The sequence below is a fragment of the Pseudonaja textilis genome, chromosome 5 (assembly GCF_049901715.1).
Source record: "Pseudonaja textilis isolate UNSWEBS1 chromosome 5, rPseTex1.2, whole genome shotgun sequence".
Classification (NCBI taxonomy): Eukaryota; Metazoa; Chordata; class Lepidosauria; order Squamata; family Elapidae; genus Pseudonaja; species Pseudonaja textilis.
Genome location: NC_141994.1, coordinates 70,757,104 through 70,783,162, shown reverse-complemented (window position 1 = coordinate 70,783,162; position 26,059 = coordinate 70,757,104). Strand labels below are relative to the sequence as shown.

Sequence of the window (26,059 nt, the reverse complement as noted above, 5' to 3'; positions counted from 1 at the left end):
CCTTGAGTTTGACACCCTTGCATTAAGGAAATCAATTTTGTTGGGAAGATTTAGTGATAAAAGGAAACCAGGTAGCCAAAGAACATGATAGCTGGACACCATCAAAGCTGACACCAGCCACAGCATAGAACAACTCAAAGATCAGAAGATATGGAGAGTCCTGGCCCAGAGAATCGCCAAGAGTCAGACACAATGAATGTATGACCTTTTCCCCCCATGGTTGTTAAGTGAATTGCTGCAATTGTTCAGTGATGGTTATGCAAATCCAGCGTCCTCTGTTAACTTTGCTTGGTTGCAAATGGTGATTCCATGACTTCAGGATACTGCAACTCTCACAAAAAGAGTACTGCATACAGAGTACCTAAAGTACTGCATCCAGTTTGGGTCACGACATTATAAAAAAAATAAAAATTGAGACTCTAGAAAGAGTGCAGAGAAGAGCAACCAGGAAGATTAGGGGACTGAAGAATAAAACATATGAAGAATGGTTACAGGAACTGGACATGTCTAGTCTAGGGAAGAGAAGGACCAGGGGAGACATGATAGCATCTTCCAATATTTGAGGGGCTGCCATAGAGAGGAGAGAGTCGAGCTATTTTCTAAAGCACCCGAAGGCCAGACAAGGAATAATGGATGGAAACTGAACAAGGAGAGATTCAACCTGGAAATAAGGAGAAACTTTCTGACAGTGAGAACAATCAACCAATGGAACAACTTTGACTTCAGAAGTTGTGGGAGCTTCATCACTTGAAGCAATAACAGAGGGATACAATCAAGATCAAGTGAGGCACTAATACCACTCTATAAACACTTAGTAAGACCACACCTAGAGTACTGCATCCAGTTTTGGTCACCACGCTATAAAAAATATGTTGAGGCTCTAGAAAAAGTGCAGAGAAGAGCAACCTGGATGATTAGGGGACTGGAGGCTAAAACATATGAAGAACAGTTACAGGAACTGGGCATGGCTAGTCTAGGGAAGAGAAGGACCAGGGGAGACATGATAGCAGTCTTCCAATATTTGAGGGGCTGCCACAGAGAGGAAGGGGTCAAACTATTTTCCAAAGCACCCAAAGGCCAGACAAGGAAGAATGGATGGAAACTGATCAAGGAGAGATTCAACCTGGAAATAAGGAGAAACTTTCTGACAGTGAGAACAATCAACCCATGGAACAGAAGTTGCCCTCGGAAGTTGTGGGAGCGTCACTTGAGACCTTCAAGAAGAGACTGGACTGCCATTTGTCAGAAATGGTGTAGGGTCTCCCGCTTGGGCGGGGGGTTGGACTAGATGACCTACAAGGTCCCTTCCAACTCTGATGATCTGTTATCTGTTATCTGTAAATACATGCCCATTGCCAAGCACCCAAATTGGGATCGCTGTTGCTAAGTGATAACCATAAAGCATGACGATATACATCCACACCTCTTAGTGATGGCAGCTCCTGCCTTTGTAAACCCAAGACATGAGGGGGTTCTTAAAGTGGATGCTGCGGAGGGATCCTTAGTGCCATCTAGTGGTTATTTGGTCATTGGCAGCTCTGATCTTCCAGGTAGGACTAGTGGAGAATATTTTTGGTAGAATACACAGGCTTTTCTAGCTCTGTTCGTCCAAATCCTGCATGAGTTCTCTGTTCTTTATGTTTTCTTTGGCCATTCCTTCCTTCATTTCTTGCTTTTGATAACAACCAGAAGGAAACACAGTGTTCCTTCTGATTCTCCAAACAGGACATATGTGACAAGAGTGGGCTTGAAGAGAGATGAACTTAACGCTGAATGAAGAATACTAGCAAGAGAAAGAAGACTTGTCAACATTGTGAGTGGTAACTGGAGATATAAAGGGTTGGATAGAAAAGTGGATGCTCTAGATAATGCTGTGAACATGTCCTTTAAATGCATAAAAATGCTGAGTTGCTTATAGGAGAAAAAAGTCCCATTTCACAAGAGAAATTAATTGTTCCTTGCTTGGTGGCAGAACATTAGGACTTTAAGATAAAGAGCAATTTGTGGATCACACTGAGAGCAAACAAGCTAGATAATCTAGAATGTTACTTAAGGAGCTATAAAGTTGGAGTAATAATGGAAATTTTGCTAAGGACAAAGTCTTAGAATTTCAAAACTGGTCTGTGGAAATCTGATTTTTGGGTTCCTCCTTTACACTTTGAAATGCTCCTATGGATTTGTGCAATTTAACAAAAGCAGCAACATGTCATCCGCCCACAATTTCCATCCCAACAGTGTATAAATGATATTCCCAGGAGTGCTTAGCCTCACTTTCCCAGTAATCTCTTGGAAGACTCATATCTAAGGGGCAAGAGCTACTGAAAAGGTAGGACAAATCATTCCTGTTTAAGTGGAAATTTACTGATTTAAAACTGATAGATTAAATCTTTGACATTAAAAAAGATAATGGTATTGAAAAGGTGAATAGTTTACTGTTCATGGAAACTGGGCACAGCTTTCCAGAATTTCAGAGGGTTTGCAAAGCATCATTTAGAAATATCTGGGACTGAATGCATGGGGATATCTACTTCAGGGATTTTTGGTGCTCTCTGAGCTTGCTTGTTTTCTTGTAGACATTTTATTACCCTAACTCTGTGACTTCATCAATGCTACTGTAACACTGATGATGTTACCTAGTTAGGGTAATGAAATGTCTGCAAGACAACAAGCTCAGACAGCATCAAGGCCCCCTCATTTCCACCCTGAGCTACAAATAGTCTGCGTTTTTTGACATCTACTTCAGCCCTACCCTTATTTTTAGTAGGTCAGGTAATTGCAAAGATTTTACTTTATATATATATAAGTAGTCTTTGATTTACAATAGTTCATTTAGTGACCAAGGTCATGTGATCATTTTTTGCTACCTTCTGACAAGCAAAATCAGTGGGGAAGCAAGTTTTACTGAACAACTGGGTTACCAATTTATCACTTGTAAAATGAGACAAAACTCGCTTAACAACAGAAATGTTAGGCTCAATTGTGCTTGTAAGTCGAGGACTACCTTTATTTCATTGAATACACTGAAGATTCAATAATGTTTTGGGTTTTCTCTGGACTGTACAACTCTGACCCAAATATTCCATTTCCATGATTTGGAGACATTCTGCAGGTACTTTAAATCTCTTAAAAATGCAAACTCAGAGAGCTAGTTAGAAATAATTTGGAAAACCACCAGATTCCAATCTTTCAAGGAAGTAATCTCAAGAGATAATACAATTATCTCTGGATTTTACAAGTGGTCAAGAATGGAAAAACTATGCAAGGGAAGAGTCAGCCATAAAACAGAAAGTTCTTACAAATACAGTAATGTGGTATTCTGTGTAATCTTATTTGGACATTGTTAATGCACTTTTAATCTGCATCTTGACTTTAATGCACAGTTTGTTAGAGGGAAGGGAAGAGTCAAGTAAAACAAGATTTTTCTGACTCACTTTTCAGTGAAGACTGGAATGCCCTTCAGCTTTATTCCAAGATAAAGGCAACAATTTTCCGCACACTTAAGGGATCAGGAAGCAAAAACAGTGGATGGAGGCAGGAGGGATATTTTCTGAAAGAAAAAGAGGGCAGCGTGGCAGTCAGGAAAAAAGGGGAATCCCGTTTCTGAAAATGGAAATCACAAGTATTTTAGACGTGCAAATCCTTCAATTGTAGGGGAGGCTGAGCATTAAATGTCTGCATCCTGGGAAGAGTTATGTCTGTTCTATTCTGCATTCATTTCCTTTGGTCATCTGCAAAGTTTATCCCAACAGCTGAGTTAATGCCATCAAATCAACTTAGAGCTGGCAAAAAGAAAAAAAGATTTACTGTCCCCTGTGCAAAACACTCTTTTCTTACAGCCATATTGCCATCAATTTCAACCATTCTTATTCACAGTTTACAGGTAGTCCTTGACTTACAACCACAATTGAGCCCATAATTTGGGTTGCTAAGGGAAAAATTTGTTTTGTCTTAAATTATGACTTTTCTTGTAACATTTGTTAAGTGAATCACTGTAGTTGTTAAAGGTTATAACGGCACTGAAAAAGTGACTTATGACCATTTTTTACACTTAGAGCCACCATACCATCCTCATGTCATGTGATAAAAATTCAGACACTTGGCAACTGACCCATGTTTATGACAGTTGCACTATCCTGGGTCACTAAATGAATTGTTTTAAGTCAAGGACTATCTGTATGTGTCAGGCTTGTCCCAACTTGGTTCTTAGGAAAGAAAGACCCTCGACTCCATGATTGAAGTGAAAGTTTCACTTTTTCAGTCCTTTGGTCCATGTATTTGTCCACCGCTCCAGCAGTGTTATAGTCAAAATTTCTTGCCCATTGAATCATACAATACTTAACATATTCACTTTCTAAATTCAACTTCAACATATTTTTATAAGATATTTATTATATGAATGTGTACAATTTCAAATTTATTTTTAATAATTTCAAAACCATAGTTTTTCTTATCTAAAATAAATTTGTTTGTTGAGGTAATTCCCCGTTAGGAGAATGAGCACATACAGGGAGATGTATTTGAGAGTAGTGTTTGAATAATACACATACAGCACACAGATACACTGTAGAGTAAATGTAGGTTTTTACTTCCAGAAACGTTAAGCAAAGTCCAAACAAGCAATCCAAAATCATTCACAGGTAGATCAGTCAGTTTTTTTCAATCCGGGGATAATTCAATAACAAAGTCCAGTGTCAAAAAAACCCAGTTCAGTATCAGACTTACATCAAATTTAGAAATATCAGTCAATTAGAAGAAATGGACAAACGGCAATACTTTCCAACAGAAGGAAACAGAGACTTACACTCTCTTCTGAGACTAAGGCTAAGACAAACCAGGTTTCTGGCTCCATCTTATGGCCATTTGAGAAACCACACCTAATTACAGTTTTGCATTTTCTTAAAGATACAGTTTTAAAATGTTTATCCTGGTTTATATATTTCTAACCCACATACCTGTTAGGTGACTTATATTCCTAACATTAACCAATGACAGGCATACCCTGGATCAGATTTGTTTTTAGTTTCAATCATTTTTTGTAGGGGCTCTAAAATTAACTTCCATCCATTTGAACAAAATTCACTGTTGGAAACTCAGCACAGCCAATATTTTAGAAAATGAAAAAAAAACCTGTACATTAAATAGAAATAGACAGAATTCTTTATTGGCCAAGTGTGATTGGACACACAAGGAATTTATCTCCATTGCATAAGCTCTCAGTGTACATACAAGCAAAAAATCATGATTATAATCATAAAATGCATTAATCATAAATCATACAATACAACACATTGATAGTTACAGGATACTAAATAAGCAATCACCATAAATCAGGACACTAAATTAAACAATATAAATGATAAGATACAAGCAACTTCTTATGGTCATAAGAAGATAAGGAATAGATAATAGAAAAGATGAGAAGAATAATATTAATACAGCCAGAGGTGGTATTCAGCAGGTTCTGACCAGTTCTGGTAGTGGAAATTTTGAGTAGCTTGGAGAACCGGCAAATACTACCTCTGACTGGAGATTTTACAATATCCTTCCCCTGCCACACCTATTAAGTCACGCCTCCAGAACCAGTAGTAAAAAAATTTGAATCCTACCACTGAATGCAGCCCTTCTAGGTGGTTTAATAGTATTTGGGAATTAGTTGTTTAGCAGAGTGATAGCATGAGGGGAAAAAACTGTCCTTGTGTCTAGTTGTTTTGGCGTGCAATGCCCTATAACATTTCCTGAGGGAAGAAGTCGAAACAGTTTATGTCAAGAATGTGAGGGGTCTGTAGGTGTTTTCACAGCCCTCTTTCTGGCTTGTGCAGTGCCAAACCAGACAGTTATAGAGATATAAATGACAGTCTCAATAATTCTTTGTAGAACTGGATCAGCAGCTTTTTGGGCAGTGTGAGCTTTCTGAGTTGGCGCAGGAAGAACAGGCTTTCTTGTGCTTTTCTATGATAGAATATCCAGCAATTTTCTAAGACCAAAACACAACCCAATCACCTGACACCTGACAGGTTTTGTGAAAGTTTACACATATTGTTATCTATTGTAGGATTATATCCAACATAAAATACACTGGAAAAAAAATGTATACTTTCTTTTGCAGCTCCAACAGTACAACTTTCAAATGGATCCCCAAAGTTCTTATGATTTGTTAGTGGAAGGCATTCAGTCCATCGATGTCACGGGAGATTTCAATCCATGTGAACTTTTGCTCACAGGAGACCAACCCTTCCCATTGCTTGTGGGTTCAAATGGGCAGGTTCTGATTGCTGCAGCTCAATATGGGAAAGGCCGGATGGTGGTTACTGCGCATGAAGCCATGGTACAGCTTCAGCAGTTCTTGCCATTTGTTAAAAATGCTCTGGAGTGGCTCAAGTCTTCTCCAACAGCACTTATAGGAGTCCACAGAAGCCTAGGTGCCCTCTCTGAGTTGCTCCTCAGTAATGGCATTAAAGTTCAACCAGATGCAACACTTGGGGACTCCCTTGGAGTATTCTGTAGAGATGCCTATGATGATGTGCAGGCTGATGACCTTGTGCAGTTTGTGAAGAGAGGTGGAGGACTGCTCATTGGTGGCCAAGCTTGGAACTGGTCATCTCAACATGGGAAGGAGGCAGTCCTGGTTCGCTTTCCTGGAAACCTGGTGACCAGTGTGGCTGGAGTGTATTTCACTGGCAATGTGGGAGAAAATGGTGTTTTCTCTGTGCCTGAAAAAATTCCCAAGATTCCCCTCATCACTGAGTAAGTATTACTCCACTTCTTTGTTCTATGGTTATTAATCCTACATATACCTTAACAGTGGATTTTTTGTGACGCTTGTAATTTAAAATCATGCTTAATGGGTTGCCTCAGATTAAACAATTGTCTCATTTCAAAAATTATTTTTGAGAATTTTAGATTGTATGCCATGGGCTTTTCAAATATGATGGTTGCTAATTTGTACATACAAGAGCTCTTATTTTGTGGATACAGAGCAGTGGTTATCATTGTACTTTTTTCTGCAATTTTCCTGCAGGTGATATATAAATTTAATAATATTAAAAAAAAGACCTTCAGTACAGGTAAATCAGGGCTCTGCTAGTCTGGGGACTGCTTGCAGAATGTAACTGAGTCCATGGAAGAGATTATGTAACTGTAGTAATTAATGGCCATGTTTCTCCAGTCTACCCTGAGAATGCAGGAACAAGCTGTCTCATATATAATTTAATTTAATTATTAGCAAGATAATATTTTTAATTCTTGTATTTTTGATTTGTGATTTTCAAGCAAGGATATTGGTCTTTATTTTTATTTTTATTTAATTTTAATTTACTCAAAGAGGGTTAATATACAAAATGCTAAAATGTTTTTTTTAAAGAAAACATATTAAAAAACAAACAAAAGACATTACAAAGGTTCTTTAATGTTGGTTTCCCTTGAGAAACAGTACAAAAGAATGTTAAAATTTTAAACTATTGATTGTACTTAAAAATTATTAGCCTGTCATCTATAAACTATATTAATAACAAAATAAGATATTGGTCTTTATCTTTCAAATTGGAAAGACTTTGTCAGCATCATATACAAGAACTGTATAAACTAGATTCATGCACCCAGTGTAGCTGAATGGACTGAGGAAAATACATCTAAGCCTTATTGTTTTCTCTAATCATTTGACAGAAACCTAAATGATGCATTTATGCGAATCATTTGTATAGATTATTTAAATTGTACCTGAATAATACCTATTCAAAATATACATTTCTGTCAGAAATAGCAAACATACACACTCTACAAATGAGATAGTGTTAACAATACAACAGCAAATAGCTTGTTAAGAGGACAGATTATTCTGGTTTTATGGAAGAGCTATGTGTCTTCCATCTACTTATTCAAAGGAAATTCTGTCAGCAAATCTTCCCTTTAATTGGGTGGGGGGGAGTTCTTAGGCTTATGACTTACAAAAACAACCTCTTCCTTTCCCCCCTCTCCCTCCAAGTGCTAATATCGATATTACACCCCAAATTTAGTAAAGCCACTGGTCCAATATTGGGATCCTCATCCGTCATATGAATACTATCCTACTCATGGAAAATATTACCAATTAACTACTGTTTTTTTTTTTTAAAGACATGGCTTAAATATTCAAAGGGATTTACAAACTCTTCTGAAAGGAGTGGAGAGATTCAATGTAAAGGGTGATGACCTCCAGAATCAAATGGTTCCATCTCCCTTGCTTATCCATGGAGCCTTGGCATTTCCAGTTGGCATAAGTGATACCTACCACTCCTTCCTGGCAGCTGCATACTACGGTCGAGGACGCATTGTAGTTGCCTCTCATGAAGGCTTCCTCAACATATCATCAATGAAAACTTTCCTCCTCAATGCCATCAGTTGGCTTTCTGCTGGAAAGGAAAGAAAAGTGGGCATTGGAGACAACTTACAGGAACTTTACTCCATGTTAAACCAAGCAGAGGTTCCCTGTGAGCTAACCAACTTTAAGAAAGACCTAGGCATATACTGTTGTATGGCCTATGATGCCAAAGAGATGGAAAGCATTCATGAATTTGTCTCTGAAGGAGGAGGACTCCTAATTGGGGGTCAGTCTTGGTATTGGGCTTCTGTAAATCCTAACTCCAGTGCTATTGCAGAATATCCAGGAAATAAGATCCTGAATAAATTTGGAATCGGGATTATTGGAAAATCTATTGAAATTCCTGAAAACAGCTGTCCTGCTGGAGAGCCCAGCGAAGTAGCTTCCACTTATCATTTCCGGAAAGCATTCTTGAAGTTCAAAGAACATATTCAAAATGAGCAAATTCTACAACCACCATATTCTTTGTGGCTCCAAAAGTTGGTGCAAGACATTACGATATTCCTTGAAATCCCAGCTATGAACTCCCGTCCTTTCTCTTCAGTTCAGGAAGAAGCTCTAGGCTTGGTTCAAATTAAAGGGATTCCTGAGGTCAGTGTACATAATCCAATCCAAGCCAATTCAGACCAAGCCATCTTACTTCAAATAGCTTCTGTGCTCTATAACGTTCTACCAGAGTTTCAAGACTTAGTACCTGGCTTGATGCCAAATGATCCAAACTCTTATCCTATAGCGCCTCCTCAAAACATTCAAATAAATGGAAGCAATACAGGTACGGAATGTTGTTTAATTTTGAATTTAATGGATATTATTTCAGAATAATGACCTATGTGTGCAGGACATTCTTTTTTATCAAGCAATATTTGATACTGTTTCAAATATTCCAACACTAGACTATTCATGAGGAAGACAAGCATGCAAATTAAGTGAGAAAAGCTGTTTGATTGAAGGATAAAATATAAGCTAAATCTACGATGAGATCCAAATGTCCAAATTAGTTATGCCATTTTGCAGTTAGAGTTGTTTTCGGAGAGGACATCCTTTCATTTTGATAACACAAAGAGTGTTTAGCCTACCCTTGACATAGCTACTAGAATCAAATCTCAAGAACACAGACTTTTTAGTAATCTTATGTGTATGAACAGGACCCTCTGACAGATATTATACTTTGCGTTTAGGAAATGAAGCTTGGAGAAGCACTGGCATGTATGCTCCCCCAGCATCGACGGTGACTTTATTATTCCCATCCTTCACCCTCAGTGCAAAATTGCAGGTAATATTAGTTCTAAATTACACATCATGATATATGGTTAAGATTCTGCAGATCCTATATATACTAAGATAACACCCTGCCTCCTACCCCCCATGCATTTTGCTCCCTTCCTCTCCATCTTTGTCCATTTATGTTAATTGAATGCTACTATTTTTGCCTTGATGTTTTAATGTTTCTTATCAGTTTTTAAAGATTGTGTTCCGATTTCTACTCCATCGAAATGTTGATGCGGAACTTTCAATTTCAGGATGATAGTTTGCCTTTCAGGTTGCAAGAGATAAATATAATCATACATTGAGATTCCTGCAACACTAAGACAGTTCACTTTCCAAATTTAGATCTGCAACCTATCAACAAGACAGGGCAAAACAAAGATGGTAGCAGGAGAAAAGATTATATGCTTCTGCCACTAGTAATTAGACTTAGTTGCCATGAAGTTTATTTGGGTTTTACCTTGTCCCATCTCCTTGGTGGCACAGAAACTCAGTGACGTGGTGCTTAGAATCCTGTACTGCAGGCCACCTCTGCTGACTGTCAGCTGCCTGCAATTTGGCAGTTCAAATCCCACCAGGCTCAAGGTTGACTCAGCCTTCCATCCTTCCAAGGTGGGTAAAATGAGGACCCTGATTGTTGGTGGAAGTATATGCTGACTATGTACTCTTCTTAGAGAGGCCTGTAAAGCAGTATAAAACAATATAAAAGTCTAAGTACTATTGCTATTGCTATCCCCAGGCCTAAAACCTGGTTGAGAGAGATTCAGATAATTGGCTTCAGCCAAGGTCCCCACACCACCTTTTCAAGCACCTTCCCCAGAAAGGGGAGGTTAAATACGAGATGAAAATTACCCAGTATATTGGACGCCAGTGAGGGAGTGAACCAAGGCCTCTTTAAGGGGTAAAGGAAGAGGTAAGCTCTTCCTCCTTACTTAAGGAAGAGTTCATCACTACTGGAACCTTGTCAACTACACCCCTAAATTACTTTAATAAGCACACAGGGGCATGAATCTAAAGAATAGGTAGCTGAACTAGCTGTCCGGAGAACGTTGTACATTTCCTCATACCCAACAAGTTCAAGTGGTTCTAACCCTTGTTTGACCAAGTTCACCCTCTTTTGATTACCAGCAACACCGTAGATATCTCTTCTTTCTTTTCATCTCCTTCAATTCTTCTGTGAATTATGGGATCAACAGGATCCAAGAGAAGAGACAGGCTGCATGTAAAGCCTTGGCCATCACCACCCTATTCCAAGCTTCAGGTGGACTTTGTAGCCGACTAGAAGGAACAACCCCCAGCTCTTTCTGAAACCCATTTGAGTCCATCAGCTTTCCCCAGAGGCCTTCTGTGAAGGATGGAAAAGGTCCTCTTTGTGTTCCTCAGATCACACTTGAACCTGCAGCTGTTCTCTGGTGATGCCATGGGTCATTACAGGCTGCACTCAGATTAGCAAATCTTAAGCAATGTAGCATTTCCCAGTTCATCTCAGGTTCATCTATCAGCACTGATCTTTACAATATCAACAAGAAAACTTGTTATTGCCTAAATCCGTCTTAAGTTGCTGGCCAATACCTCCTTCCTTTTCAAGTCAACTTTTATTTGTTAAATTTCTGCCTTTTTTGTCCTCTGAGAAATCTTCCTCTGAGAAATTCCTTTCCTCCCATCTGCTCAGTTAAATACAGCCAACTGTATTCTGGGTGTCTGAATGCCTCCATGACTAGGGGCAAGAGAGACTGACCTCCTCCTGGTTGTCAGTGACTTATTTCACATAGTTCCTGTCCAGTGTCTTGAAGTATTGTGGCCATGTTGCAGGTTCTTTTTTGAACCATCAATAACCAGACTGACCCAGACTCAATAGACACAAAGTACCAGAAACTTGATCAGTTGATTATATTTTTGTAACTCCAGTGACTTGGGGTGTGTGTGTGTAATTATAAAATAAATTACTTATACAACAAAATAAATATGCTTTCTAATAGAGCAGCAATTAATCTCAGTTACCCCAAAAAGTCTATAGACTCTTTGTCTACATTCTTTCAAGTCCAGTTTTAGTACGTATTTGTATATCCTCTTTGTCTTCAAACTATTTGTTTATTGCTGACTTCTATTTTTGTCATCTTAATCCTTGTGGTGTCACTCTCTGTAGGCCAACTGTTTGATCTGTCTTTAATAATGTTTTTTTTATTTTCCACCTCAAATTTTGTTCACATTTGGACTTCTCCTTCACCTCTTTTTTCCAGGGCGTCTAGACTCGTTGCTTCTTTCCAATTTTAGTTCCACCTGAAAGAAAAATGCAATTCTGAAAGAAAGAAAATACTTATTTCTCCCCTAGTTTCCTCAGCTGTTGCCTCCTTTTCTATTGCCTCTTCTCACCAGGGCCGCCTATCTCTTAATTTGCTTGTCGATTTCACTCCTGAAATTTGGTTTGGTTTATTCAGTCCTCACAGAGCCTGTGGCGGCAAAACTCCAGGCAGCCATTTTGTCTTTCCTTCTTCTTACCTCCTGCTTGGCGCTTCTATTTAATTGGCCCCTGGGTTGTCTTTGGCTTTATCTTTTCTCCTTATTTGCTTCTGGATTGCCTTCCTGATTTTTTCTTCTTCTAAATCTTGGCTCCTTCTGAGGGAAATGGCTTGAAAAATGTTTCCTTCATGCAGCTCTGAGAGAAGGAAAAATGCATTTTTCTCCCCAGTTTCCTCAATTGCTGCTTCCTCTTTCATTGCCAGTTCTCACCAAGGCTGCCTATCTCTTAATTTGCCTGTTTATTTGATTCCTGGCTTGGGTTTGCTTTATTCAGTCATGTATGTCCTCACAAGGCCTATGACAGAAGAGCTCCAGGCAGCCATCTTGTCTTCCCTCCTTCTAGCCTCATGCCCAGCACTTCTGTTTGAATGGCCACTGGCTCATCTTTGGCTTCATATTTTCTCCTTCTTTGGTCCTGGATGAGCTTCTTGATTCTTCTCTTCTTCTTATGAATCTTAGCTCTATCTGAGGGAAATGGTTGGAAATGTTTCCCCTACATGCCAGATCCTGAGGGAAGGAGAGAAAAAAACACCTCAATCTCCTCAAATTCCTCAGTTGCAGCCTCCTTTCTGGTTGCCTCTCCTCACCAGGGCAGTCTATCTTTTAATTTGCCTCTTTATGTGACGCCTCAGCTGTGGTTTATTCAGTATCTTTTTTAAAAAGGTTTTTTTTTTAAACAAACATACACAAACAAAACATAAAACCATCTTCCAGTTACGTATAGCATGTTGGTTGGTTACAAGTCATTTGTGCTTCATCTCCATAGTCCTCACTTATAATTTGTAAAAATTGTCATGTTATCCATCTAGCACACACACACACACACACACACACAATCATTGTTAATCATTCCATTGACTATTACTATTTTTTCCATAATTTTAAGGGAGATGTTCAACTTTTTAAGTTACTTTATATTATAGCATTCATTATATCATCATAAATCCATCTAATAATAATATATCCTTATGTTGTGTTTTCTATAGTTCTATTATCCTCCTATTGTAAAATCCTCTAAAATATTTCATTACCATATTTTTTTTCTAACCATTGGTAAAATAAATCTCATATCTTATAATATTGTTTGCCTTCTTGCTCTCTTATTTCAAATGTCAATTTACTCATTTCAGCACATTCCATTATTCTCTTAGTAATTCTCTTATTCTCCTGCTTTGGTATTTTCTCATTTTTCCAATTTTTAACAAATACAATTCTAACCACTGTTAATACATTTACAATCAAGTGTTTCAAATCTCTACTATATATTTCGAGTAAAATACCCAATAAAAATAGCTCTGGTTTAAAATCTATATGGTTTTTTTTGCCATTTTTTCCAACCATGTGTGGATTTTAGTCCACTATCTTTTAGCCCCTACACATGTCCACCACATATGGTAGTATGAACTCGGTATCTGATGACATTTCCAACACTTCTCTGATTTATTCTTGAACATTCTTGCTATTCCCGTTGGGGGTAAGTGCCACCTGTAAAACATCTTATACAAATTTTCTTTGTATGCTACTCAGCGTCTTTTTCATGAGTCCTTTGGCTGAGATCTCTCAGGCAGCCATCTTGTCTTCCTTCTGCAAAATGATTCTTTGATTGGTCACTGCTGTTTGATTGGCAGATGAGTTGTCCTGACAATGGGGGAGGGCTGAGAAGGAGCACAGGTGCTTCTTACCTGCTCAGGTATGTTGTCCTTCCACAGGCCTTAAATAAATAAATAAATAAAATCTCCATTCTAAAAGTACTTAAACTCTTTCCCAATGTTTTTCATTTCAGAAATATACTTGGAGGTGCTCAAATATTGACGTGTGCACGAAATTCAAGAAAAAGGAGACTATTATTTATTAGAATTATATTTTGTATATATAGATTTATATTTTAGATATAATTTATATTTTATATTAAATACAGCCAGTATTAGTATAATAAACCACACGACTATTAGGATTGGTATAGTATATATAATATAGCAACAGCATAGTATTTGGTATTAATATAGTAGTATTCTGTGATTCAATGTCATAGATGCTTAAAGCACACACACCATCCTAGCAATAACACTTAGGCTATATACTGTTCATAGTGTTTTACAGCCTTCTCAAATGGTTTACAGAGTCATCATATTGCCCCCAAGAATCTGGGTCCTCATTTTACCAACATTAGAAGGAAGGAAGGCTGAGTCAACCTTAATTTTACTACAGGAGTCCTCAACTTATGACCACAATTGAGCCCAAAATCCCCTTTGTTAAACAAGACAGTTGATAAGTGAGTTTCCCCCATTTTACAACTTCTCTTGCCAGAGTTGTTAAGTAAATCCCTGCTGTTGTTAATCATATGGCCCTGGGACACTGCAACCATCATAAACGCATGCTTAGCTGCCAAGCATCTAAATGTTGATCACGTGACCACGAGGATGCTGCAACAATTGTAAATGTGAAAAAGAGTCATAAGTCCATTTTTTTCAATGCTGTACTAACTTCAAATGGTCTAAACTAATGGTTGTAAGTCAAGGACTACCTGTATGAAGCCATTTCTTTTTAGAGTGACTTGTTCATTTCAATGGATGTTGTTTTCCACAGGTACAGATTGGGTGCCACACTGATAGTTTAGTTAATCTTCAGGAATGGAAGCGTCCCCCAGTTGTAACAAGGCGGTTTCGAGTGCAGAGGGAGAAAATGGAGATCTCCAGTTTGTGGGGAGGCCTCTTGTACATCATTGCACCAGAGAACTCTTCATTGGGCTACTTCTCTGTCACCATCGAAGGGGCCACCCAGGCTCCTTATTTCAAGCATGGTAAGACAACTCCTTCTTCAATTTATGAAGTTCAGAACTTTTTTACTTTGTTGGTTGGTTCTGAACTGATTTGGCTCCAAAAGGCATTGAAGCTAGCAAACTGTCAGGAGTCCATCTCCATTTAGAAACCCAGCAGAAAAATGGATACCCTTTGGTATTTCAGAGAAATATTTTACACCAAGTATTTACAAGAAACAAGCTGGATGATTGTGTGCCTTCTGTTTAAATATCGTCCTGAAATGATAGTGGAGTCAAGAAAGGCTCAGGAGGCTACAGAATATTCAAGGCCTTTAGAGACATTATTATTGTTATTGTTATCATTATTGTTGTTATTGTTATTTCTTTATGCAATCCGTGTTTTAAAAAATCTCAGTGCACTGCAATGAAAGATTAGGAATAATGAAATCAATACATCTGGATATCTTGGAAAGTTCATTTTAAAATTGGGTGATTTCTCAAAATCCTAGACAATTGCTCTTTCTATGGCAAAAATGTTAGAAATTATTTTTATATGTAGAACCACAGAGCAAAGAATACAGTCACAATGTGCTTTACTGCTCAACTGTTTTACAATGTAACAGAAAATGGGAAATTCTACTTAGAACAAAAGGGAAGAAAGTATATACTATAGATCCAAACCTGTAAATACTGCCATCTACTGGATGAATACTACTGCAGTTGTTCCATAGAAATACATCCCAACAATGAATTCCAACAAAAAATCAAGAACATTTTCCAGGACAATGGATGCAGCAGAGATTTGCTAAAGAAAACCAATGGAAAATAAAGGTGAAATTCCTGCACCTTTTTGCCATTTCCTGGAATGTACTATTGCCACACCTTTCAAAATATTGTGATCAGGAAAGCATTTTTCTTTCTCCAATCTATTTTTGGTTGAAGAATATAATGTACCCAGATGTTTTGTTTTAAATGTTTCTTTAGGTGAAACCAGCATCCAGGATTGGCAAGATACTATCCGCCACTATCCCGCTCCCTGGGCAGAACTTGAAACTGAAAATATCATCCTCACACTGCCATCAGATGCTGTACGTAGTCATGATGGGATCACTTTCCTACTCCAAACCTGGGATCAGATGATGAGGGCCATCTCCCACTTAGCAGCCATCCCTCCTGTTTTTCCCAGACCAGAGAGGATTGTGGCAGATGTTCAAATATCAGCAGGCAAGTATAATCTAGTTCACATCATATTTTGTAGAGAAAAATCATAAAATATATTTGGTCTCTCAGGAGAAGGGGATCATTTGAAAAGACAAATGCTTTTACTAAGGTTATTGTCGGTCCTAGATTCCATCAAATGACATTGTCCCAAGAATGATGCCCATCCTGGGCAGAAAATTATGGAAACGTAAGGTCACTTGAGGACTTTTCTGTTGTAGGACTGATACTTGAATTCCTTCCTGAGTGCGGTCCACTTTGTGTTCTTTAAGTTAAGCTCCCAAGGAAAGTTTTCCTCTGAGTTAAGGTGAATTCCTGATTATCTCCCTGGGGACATCTATGTTGTGTTCTTATAACAATACCAAAGCGGTTTGCTAGGGCTTCCTTCCAAAAATATTTACTCAACTTTTTGGACTAACCTACAGACCCAGGATTTCCCACTAGCCTCTCATCTAATTGTATCCCTCCCAACACTTTCCTTAGGTTGGATGCACGCTGGCTATCCAATCATGAGTGATGTGGGGGCTGTGCCTTCCATCATAGATGTGCAAGATTTCTACGCCAAAGGAACCTGGGGCCCAATCCACGAACTCGGTCATAACCAGCAGAAAAGGGGCTGGAATTTCCCACCCCACACCACAGAAGCCACCTGTAACCTCTGGTCTGTTTACGTCAATGAGACCGTGCTGAGCATCTCCCGAGAAATAGCCCATTCGGAGCTTCAACCGCATGCAAGAAAGGAGAGGATTGAGAACTACATTAGAAATGGAGCTAATCTGAATGACTTTGAAGTGTTCACCGCACTTGAGCCCTATTTGCAGGTAAGAAAGCTGTTCATGGGGGGGGTCACTGGTGTAATACAGATAGTCCTTGACTTACAACAGTTCATTTAACGACTGAAGTTACAATGGCATTGAAAAAAGTGACTTATATAACTGTTTTCCATACTCACAATAGTTGTAGCGTTCCCATTGATGAAAATTTGGACCCTAGGCAACTAATTCATAGTTCTGATGGCTGCAGTGTCCTGGGTTCATGTGATCTTCTTTTGTGACCTTCTTAGAAGCAAAGTCAATGGGGAAGCCAGATTCACTTAACAACCATGTTACTGACTTAACAGCTGCAGTGATTTACTTAAGAACTGTGGCAGGCAAAGTCGTAAAATGAGGCAAAACTCATTTAACAATTATTTTGCTTTGCTACAGGAATCCGGGGTACAATTGTGGTCGTATGTTGAGGACTACCTCAATGTAGGATTGTAGCGGTGGGGGTGGGGAATCTTTCTCAAAAAGATGTTGATGTTTCTGTTTTTATATACTGGTGGCCTTTGATCATATAATACAAAATAAAGTATTAGCTGAGATACAGATCACAGATCTATACAATTACCTTATTTTTCTTTAGCTGCAGGAAGCATTTGGTTGGGACTCCTACATCCACATTTTTGCAAAATACCAAACGATGAGTAATATCCCAGATGACAACCGATCCAAGATGAACCTGTGGGCAGAAACCTTCTCTCAGGAAGTCAACAGAAACCTCGGTCCTTTCTTCATAACCTGGGGTTGGCCCATTGAGGACAGTGTCTCCGAGAATCTGGCCTTATCCTACCCCGCCTGGGCTGAGGATCCCATGATACAGTACCAGCACTCTTGAAGGCCCAGGAGCCAAGATCATCCTCATCAGAGAACACTGGAATTAGGGAGATGTGTTATTCAAAATCGAGTCTGATAATGTGAATGATTTTTTCTATTTAGCTGTTGCACATAGAGGAATCCAGCTCCACTATTTGATTGCTACCTTAAAAAAACAAATCTCTTTCTTAGGGGAATCCTTTTTCTTGCAATGTTTAAGAACTGAAGATGTTAAATCCACATCTCACATACACACACACACACACAGAGAGAGAGAGAGAGAGAGAGAGTCCAACCTTATTTTAATCACTGATCCAATATGGGGAAATGGGACCTGTAAATTATTTGCTAGCAATATGAGGCTAAAAGTAAAAAGAACTTCATGTTTTCATTATAACCTCTAATATTCTGTTAAATTTAGTTCCCAAATTGGCATTTCCTGTATTTTTCACAAAGAACTCTTTCTAATGATGCCACACATTTGAAATGATGATATTTAAGCTCTTTGCTGGTCTAAATAAAAATAGCGTATATTAAAAATATAACTGTTTGATCTTTCTCAGTGGCCTACGATTTACTTGATCCTTTCTGAATTGAGTGGATTCTGGATTCTATCATGTTAAGTTGCATCTTTTCCAGCAGTTTCTGCTACCATTTTGACTATGTAAGAAATAAAGTTTTGAATGCTTTCTTCTTTGTGTTTTTAGAAAACTTGGAAACACTACTTTATAAAAGGGTTAATCGTTCCAAACTTTCTCCATGGGTGGCAGCCCTTGAATGAACATCTCTAGGGTCAGAAACTAAGCAGGGTAATGACAACATGGATGGGAGACCACCAGCAAAGCCCAGCGTTGTGCAAATCTAGTCGATCAAATGACAATTTGGGAGCATGCTCTTAAAACAAAGTTTAAAAATTCAAACGGCTAAAAGGTGAAGAAGGCAGAGAGAATACCCTCAGGCCACCAGCTCTCCCCAGGGGTGAATCACATTCTTAGACTTCAGTGCAGTGCTAATTGGCAGATCTTAACTCTCTTCTGGAAAATCTTTGTATCCTTCAGTTAGCCATGCCTGGAGGGCAAACCCTTTTTCAGTTAAATACAGAAGCAGAGTGTCATGTTCTTTCACAGGAAAATTATGACCAGTGTCTGTCCCAGCCAGTCTATGGGAATTGGATAGTTACTTAGGAATTATGAGCTGTCCCCTTAAGGGAATGCATCATGGTAAATGTAGTTAAAAGGTCTCCTCAGAAATGTAGTTCTTGTCAGGTGGCCACATCTGTAATCCTGATTGGTTACTAAATTATCCCTTGATGGGTTGGGGGATTTTTCCTCACTTTTGCCTGAACTCCCTAACTCATGGCAGTTGCTTTCTATCGCTACGAGATGGGTTAGGAGACAACCATCTTTTACTTTTCTGTCTTCTGCACAGTAGTGGATTTTTAAGCTGTGCAGATGCAGATAGATAACTCAACAAGACGTCCATAACAAAGTACATTTATTGGTTCATCAGGTATCCTCATAACTCTCATTTGTGATGAAGTTCTTCTTTAATGACCAATCCTTTGCATATCTTGTAGTAGTGACAAAAGTGAAGAAAACTCCCCCAACTTATCGAGGGTCAATTTAGTGACCAATCAGGATTACAGATGTGGCCACGTGACGTGAACTACATTTCCCAGGATACCTCTTAACTACATTTACCATGATGCATTCCCTTAAGGGGACAGCTCATAATTCCTAAGTAACTATCCAATTCCCATAGACTGGCTGGGACAGCACAACCAAGGTAGATGCTACATGGGCACAACCTAATAAGGTTTGAGGGCTGCCCACTGTCATTTTAGGTGTTCTGGTGGCTGAATGTGTTGGTCATCTCCCTGTGAATAAAGAAACCATAAGTTGTTCAAAGCAATGAGCAACGCATGGAGAGGAAGCCATGGACCTGTGACCATGAAGACTCAGCTGACGATGAAAAGTGGCATTCAATGGTCTGAAAAGTGGACCCTACACCTGCAGGAATACGCTAGGAAGAAGAAGAAGTGGTCAGAAGTCGAAGACTATCTGTATCCATAGATCCAGAACTAGTGACAGTATGCATGGAAGCATCCCACACACAGCACACCCAACCTTAGAACACAAAGATTGAAGTACCCAGAATCTTGGATTCTGTCATCAACCTCTTCCTCACTGCCTATTTACAGCCTGAGGGATAAAACTAACATGCAACTTTATTGTGCAACTTTAAATGTTTGATTTTAATTGATATTGGTCCCAATTTGGTCACCCTAGACAGTGTAAATGGGCTGAATATGAAATACACAGATACACAGGGATGATTTCATCACTGACGGCAGAGTCAACATTCCCAGTCATTTCTGGGTTGCAGACTGTTGCTATGTGATCGCAAACACAGGCACTTCTGAGCAGCCACTGCAAATATTGATCAGGATAAGATAGATCGCATTCAGAAAATGCTGGAAAAATGACTTTGGGACCTGTGTCTTTTCATTGTTGTTTCTTAACATGCTTAAGAATTCCCTCCTTGCCCAGATCAAGGTTGCATTCACAAAACAAACACAATGATGTCTGCAAGAAATCTAGCATTTTTTTCTGCATAACATGCAAAACTTAGTTTAATTTTCGTTAATACAAACTTTTTGGCTGTGAAAATGCAGACTGCTGAATTCGCTTGTTTCAAACTATTGTTACAAACACAGAAAATGGGTTAATTTAATCACTAGCTTGGTGTGCTATGTGGACACGGCCAAAACAGTGCCTTATTTCTCTTCAGAGGCTGTATAGATGGGCTTCGACTTCTAAAAGAGTGTACAACTTTTCAGGAAATAAATGAGAGGAACTGAACTATTTTGAGACATGCACAGCTATTTACGGTGTCAGCAAATGTTCAATTCTTTAAAGCCACCTCTCTTTTAGCCATTATTATCTTTCTCAGTCTCACAAATATAGCCAAAATTATTCTCTCATTGCCTCACAAGTTTCTTCTGATAAAGACTGGCAGAAACACTCAAGTGAAGATGTGAGGTGAATTCAGCAAATCCTTACAGCATTTCTCTAATGAGGGCAGAAAAAGGAAAAATATTCGTAACTCTTCCCTTTTCCTGACCCAGCATTTTTGAAATCACCTTCCTGAATTAGTGACAGTCCCAAATATTGCTTCTTGCAAAGGTTTCCACAAAGCTACAAAGCAAACCGTGAAAAATGATTTCCAACCTCTTGCCAGGAAAACAACACGGTGCTGCCATGATATGTTCCAGGAAATATTTGCTTTTTAAAACTCAGCTGTAAGTGCTGGTATTTCTGGGAGCTGTCCGGAGTCCTGATTTTAATCTGCACCTGCTAATACATTTCTTTCTGTGTATATAATAATTCTCTCTTCTGCAGGTAGCTTAGTAATTGTTCCTGTTCATTCCTTCCTTTCTACTTGTGTTCCTTACTATATGTTGCTAAAAACCCTATGGTACTGTTTCACTGGCATGCACAGTCCTTGAAAAAAAACTATAGAGACCCCCACACTCCGACTTTATGGTTTGTTTCTGTTGGTTCCCCCGGGAGGAGGTTTCAAAGTGTTTCTAGCAGGACTACCAGATTCTGTAACAGCTTTGTTCCCTATGCCATCCATCTGGTAACGTGCAAGATTTGTTCTACTCAACATGTGCATTCTTATAAGGACACTTTCAGCAATTTGCACATAAATGAGGAGTTTGGTAATCAATCTGGCTCACGTGTATAGGGGAGGGGCTTCCTTTATCAGGACAACATCATGATGAATTGTTTTGACTAGTAATAGACATCTATCGATAAGCTTGTTGTAGAATTAGTTGTAGGATCAGCTATGCCAAGGTTACCGGAAGTCAGTTTGTGTTTTCAATGGTTCTGGCAACAAGAATTTTCTCCTTTGAATAGAGTAATGATAAGGGGGTAGAGGTGCAGTCATGTATGATGTGATTACAAGGAGAAAAAGGCTTAAATAAACAGGTAGCCAGGAATGTGTTAGTCTGAGACTACATAGGTTATAGGAGGAAAAATCCTATTTCAGAAGAGAAATTAAATGTTTCTTGCCTGGTGGCTGAACATTAGGACTTTAAGACAAAGAGCAGTTTGCGAATCATGCTGCAAACAAACAAACAAGCTAGATAACCTAGAATGCTACTTAAGGAGCTGTAAAGTCAGAGATAGAAATTTTGCTAAGAATTTTCTAATTCTAATATTAATAACAAAATAGGATATTGGTCTTTATCCTTCAAATTGGAAAAACTTGGTCAGTATCACATACGAGGATTGTATAAACGAGATTCATGCACCCAGTGTAACCGAGTGGACTGAGGAAAATACATCCAGCCTTATTGTTTTCCTTAATCATTTGACAGAAACCAATGTGATGCATTTATTCTGGAATCATTTGTATAGATTCTTTAAATTCTATTTGAATAAAACTTATTCATTTTTTAAAAATGTACATTTTTTTTCCCTGTCAGAAATGGCAAACATACTCTACAAATGAGACAGTGTTAGCAGTACAACAAAGCTCATGAAGAGGACAGATTATTCTGGTTTTATGGAAGATCTAAGTCATCCATCCAATTATTCCAAGGAAATTCTGTCAGCACACCTTGCCTTTAATTTGGGGGAGAAAGGGTTCTTAGGCTCATGACTTACCAAAAACATCCTCTCCCTCCTCCCTCCAAGTGCTGATATTGATATTACGGTCCAATTTAGTGAAGCCACAGGTCCAATAATGGGATCCTACTCCTTCATATGAATATCCTCTACTCATGGAAAATATTACCAATTAACTACTGTTGTTTTTTTAAAGACATGGATTAGATATTCAAAGGGATTTACAAACTCTTCTGAAAGGAGTGGAGAGATTCAGTGTAAAGGGTGATGACCTCCAGAATCAAATGGTTCCATCTCCCTTGCTTATCCATGGAGCCTTGGCATTTCCAGTTGGCATAAGTGATACCTACCACTCCTTCCTGGCAGCTGCATACTACGGTCGAGGACGCATTGTAGTTGCCTCTCATGAAGGCTTCCTCAACATATCATCAATGAAGACTTTCCTCCTCAATGTCATCAGTTGGCTTTCTGCTGGAAAGGAAAGAAAAGTGGTCACTGGAGACAGCTTACATTCCCTGTGAGCTAACCAACTTTAAAGAAGGCCTAGGCACGTACAGTTGTACTGTTGTACAGTACATTTTTAGAACTTTGAAGTGATCTCTTGCTGAGGATATTTGAAAGTGGGGCAAAGGCCAAACCAATCAGCTCTGGGGCTAGAGTTTGCCCACCCAATCTTATCCACCTAACAGAATGAGACAATTTGCTGCAGCCAACTCACCACAGACATCTCTTCCTGGCCAACGTACCATGACCATTTCTCCGTGGCCCACTTGCCATGGGACAACTTGACACAGCCAACTTGCTGCAGCCATTTGGCCATGTCAATCCACCATGGCCATCTAGCCTCATCCAACTCACCATGGGACAACTCGTTGCAGAACAATTCCGTGCTGCATAACTCCATGCGTTAAATGTTATCTGTCGCTGTTTCTTTCACATTACTTCCATCGACAAGAAGGAAAATAATGCTGAAGAAACAGGGGTAGATAACATTTATTGCATTGAATTGTCCCTCATGGAATTATCTACGGCACGTTGTCCCCTGGTGAGTTGGCCATGGTGAGTTGCCTGTGGAGAGATGGCCACCATGAGTTGGCTGCAACAAGTTCTCCTATGCCAGAGGGTTCAAACTTGATCGTGTCATGTGATGTATTGTGATATATCGCAATTTTTTTTAAACTTTACAGGCGTGGGTGGGTGTGGCCTGTGTGTGATGCATCTGGCCTGTGGGCTACCAGTTTGACAGGTCTGTCCTAAACCCTCCATCTAATCGTATCTCTCCCAACTCTTTCCTTAGGTTGGATGCACTCCGGCTATCCAATCATGAGTAATTTGGGGGCCAGGCCTGCCATCATACATGTGCAAGCTTTCTATGCCAAAGGAACCTGGGACCCAGTCCACGAACTGGGTCATAACCAGCAGAGGGAATGCCCTCAAGCCATCAGGGCTGAATCGGATTCTTAGAACTCGATGCTAATTGGCAGGTCTTAACTCTCTTCTGGAAAACCTTTGCATCCCTCAGTTAGCCATGCCTGGAAGGCAAATCCTTTTTCAGTTAAATACGGGAGCAGAATGTCATGTTCTTTCACAGGAAAATGACGACCAGGGTAGATGCCATATGGGCACAACCTAATAATGTTTGGGGGATGCCCATTGTCATTTAAGTGTCCTGGTGGCCGAGTGTGTTGGTCATCTCCCTGTGAATAAGGAAACCATAACTTGTCCCTGAAAATCAGAGCAATGGGCTACACATGGAGAGGAAAGCACTGAAAAAAAGATGCTATAAGGTTGAAATTGGCAGTTGACATTTGAGAGGCTTATTCAGTAATTAAGTCAGAGTTTTCTGGAAGAGAAAAAGAAAGAGACAAAACATGCAATTTTCTGTTACGAGGAAGTAAAGCAGAAGAGGTTATTCTATTGAATATGGGCAGTGTCAGATTTAGGTGATCCCAAATTCTTAACAAATTTTCAGGACCACGAGATACAGTCATGAGATACAAGAATTTTATTATACTTTTGCAAAAGCAGGCAATTCTGAATCCCTCTCTGGTGAGTTGGAGTCAGAAGAGCAAAGCACTTCCTTTTTCAATACAATTTATGGTGAATGTCCTTTTGAACTTGCCGTTGAAGTATTTTATCGAAACAGGAAACCTTACAGCAAGCATCCAGGTAGGAAATATTTGTGGTTACATGTTCTTCACCTTAAACAAGTCTTTAAACATAACTGTTATGAGCAAGCATTTTAGCGAAGAAGGAACTCTCCTGGTCATCCAATCCAACCCCACCCCCCTTGTTATACATAATATAAATTATTTAAAAGAATTCAAAATAATATTTCTTTGATCCACATCCTTCAGGCAGCCTATATATTAAATTCTAGAGAATTGAAAGTGGGATTTACCCATGAGTAAAATTCTCAAATCTCTTGATAACTTTGAAAGAGAAGCTAGAAATAAAATAATGAAAGTGTAGTGAGACAAATGGGGGATTTTCCACTTAAAGAAATTCAATACTTGGATTCCAAATGCAAAACACAAGCAGAGAAGAGAAGTTTCAGTTTTAGTTTCACAGCAGCAACCAGCTTTAATACAGAGGCTACTTTAGTCCAGGAGCTACTGCTGAATAAGCACATCTTCTAGTGCTGGCCAGTGGATACTCTTTGGTTGATGGGACCAGCAGCATGTCCAGCCTGCTAGATCGAATTATTTTGTAGCAGACGTGGTATTCAGCAGGTTCTGAACTTAATCAGTCCGAACTTAATGAGCAGATAGAGGTGAAATAAAAAACCAAAGAAACTACAATGAAGAAATTTCCACAACGGACCAGGATAAGTAATTACCAAATTTAAGGAGAAAACAAGGCACAGTCTGTTGGAAAGATGCCAACCAAGATAACTTCAGCCCAAAATAAAACATGTTTTGCTTCTGGCAATGCTGTGTTTTAACTGTCTCTCTTATATACTAGTCTCCCCAGCTGCCACCAATGAGGGGGATCATGGCCGCTTCCTTTCTCGTAAGCCAAGTGGTTTCCTTCTCCGTTCCTCCCTGTGTGTCCTAGGATGCACCTCGGGAATAGCCAGGTTTCAGAATTTGACATGTTAATGCTCTCAACCTTTGCACAAATAAACTTGTGTTCTCCAACCCTTCGTGGTCTTGTGTCCTGAATTGGAAGCAGGATTTGCTGCAATACTAATAGTTTCCTGTTTTTTTCTCTATTTTGGCCATCATTGATTGATTGATGGATTGATTGATTAAATGCCACTAAGCTGGAGTCAGGGGGTTGGACTAGATGACCTATAAGCACCCTTCCAACTCTGATTATCTGTTAAGGATAAAACCTCACATAATAGGAAGCTCTCTCCCATCTGACTAACGTACAACTGACAATTGAAGAAGAAGAAGAAGAAGAAGAAGAAGAAGAAGAAGAAGAAGGAGGAGGAGGAGGAGGAGGAGGAGGAGGAGGAGGAGGAGGAGGAGGAGGAGGAGGAGGAGGAGGAGGAGGAGGAATGCTTGAGTGTGGGTTTGTGTGTATATGTGTAGTTGGCTTCCCTCCATGCCTCCTGAAGCTGTCTCAGCTAACTCAGTAGCAGGAATCCTCCAATTGATCATAACTGGATATTTGAAGCAGTAAGTTGGAAGCTGATAACTGCAATCCGAAAGCATTAACAGTC

General features: G+C 39.2%; 1 protein-coding gene across 1 annotated transcript; it reads left to right on the top strand.

Annotated features, from left to right (window-relative positions):
* The first annotated feature begins 6,098 nt into the window (after positions 1–6,098).
* LOC113450690 (TRPM8 channel-associated factor homolog) lies at positions 6,099–18,310 on the top strand. Its single transcript, XM_026721971.2, has 7 exons — positions 6,099–6,744; positions 8,113–9,128; positions 9,535–9,629; positions 14,729–14,942; positions 15,885–16,124; positions 16,602–16,939; positions 17,523–18,310. Exons 1-7 carry the CDS (start codon positions 6,128–6,130, stop codon positions 17,772–17,774), a joined length of 2,772 nt encoding a protein of 923 aa, XP_026577756.2. The 5' UTR covers positions 6,099–6,127; the 3' UTR covers positions 17,775–18,310.
* Positions 18,311–26,059: the final 7,749 nt, after the last annotated feature.

Excerpts from the sequence above, each read along its gene's own strand:
- LOC113450690 (XM_026721971.2), top strand. The coding sequence starts at position 6,128 with ATGGATCCCCAAAGTTCTTATGATTTGTTAGTGGAAGGCATTCAGTCC. Across the intron at positions 6,745-8,112 it reads AAGATTCCCCTCATCACTGA|ACATGGCTTAAATATTCAAA; the intron begins GTAAGTATTACT and ends TTTTTTTTAAAG. Across the intron at positions 16,125-16,601 it reads AGATGTTCAAATATCAGCAG|GTTGGATGCACGCTGGCTAT; the intron begins GCAAGTATAATC and ends CACTTTCCTTAG.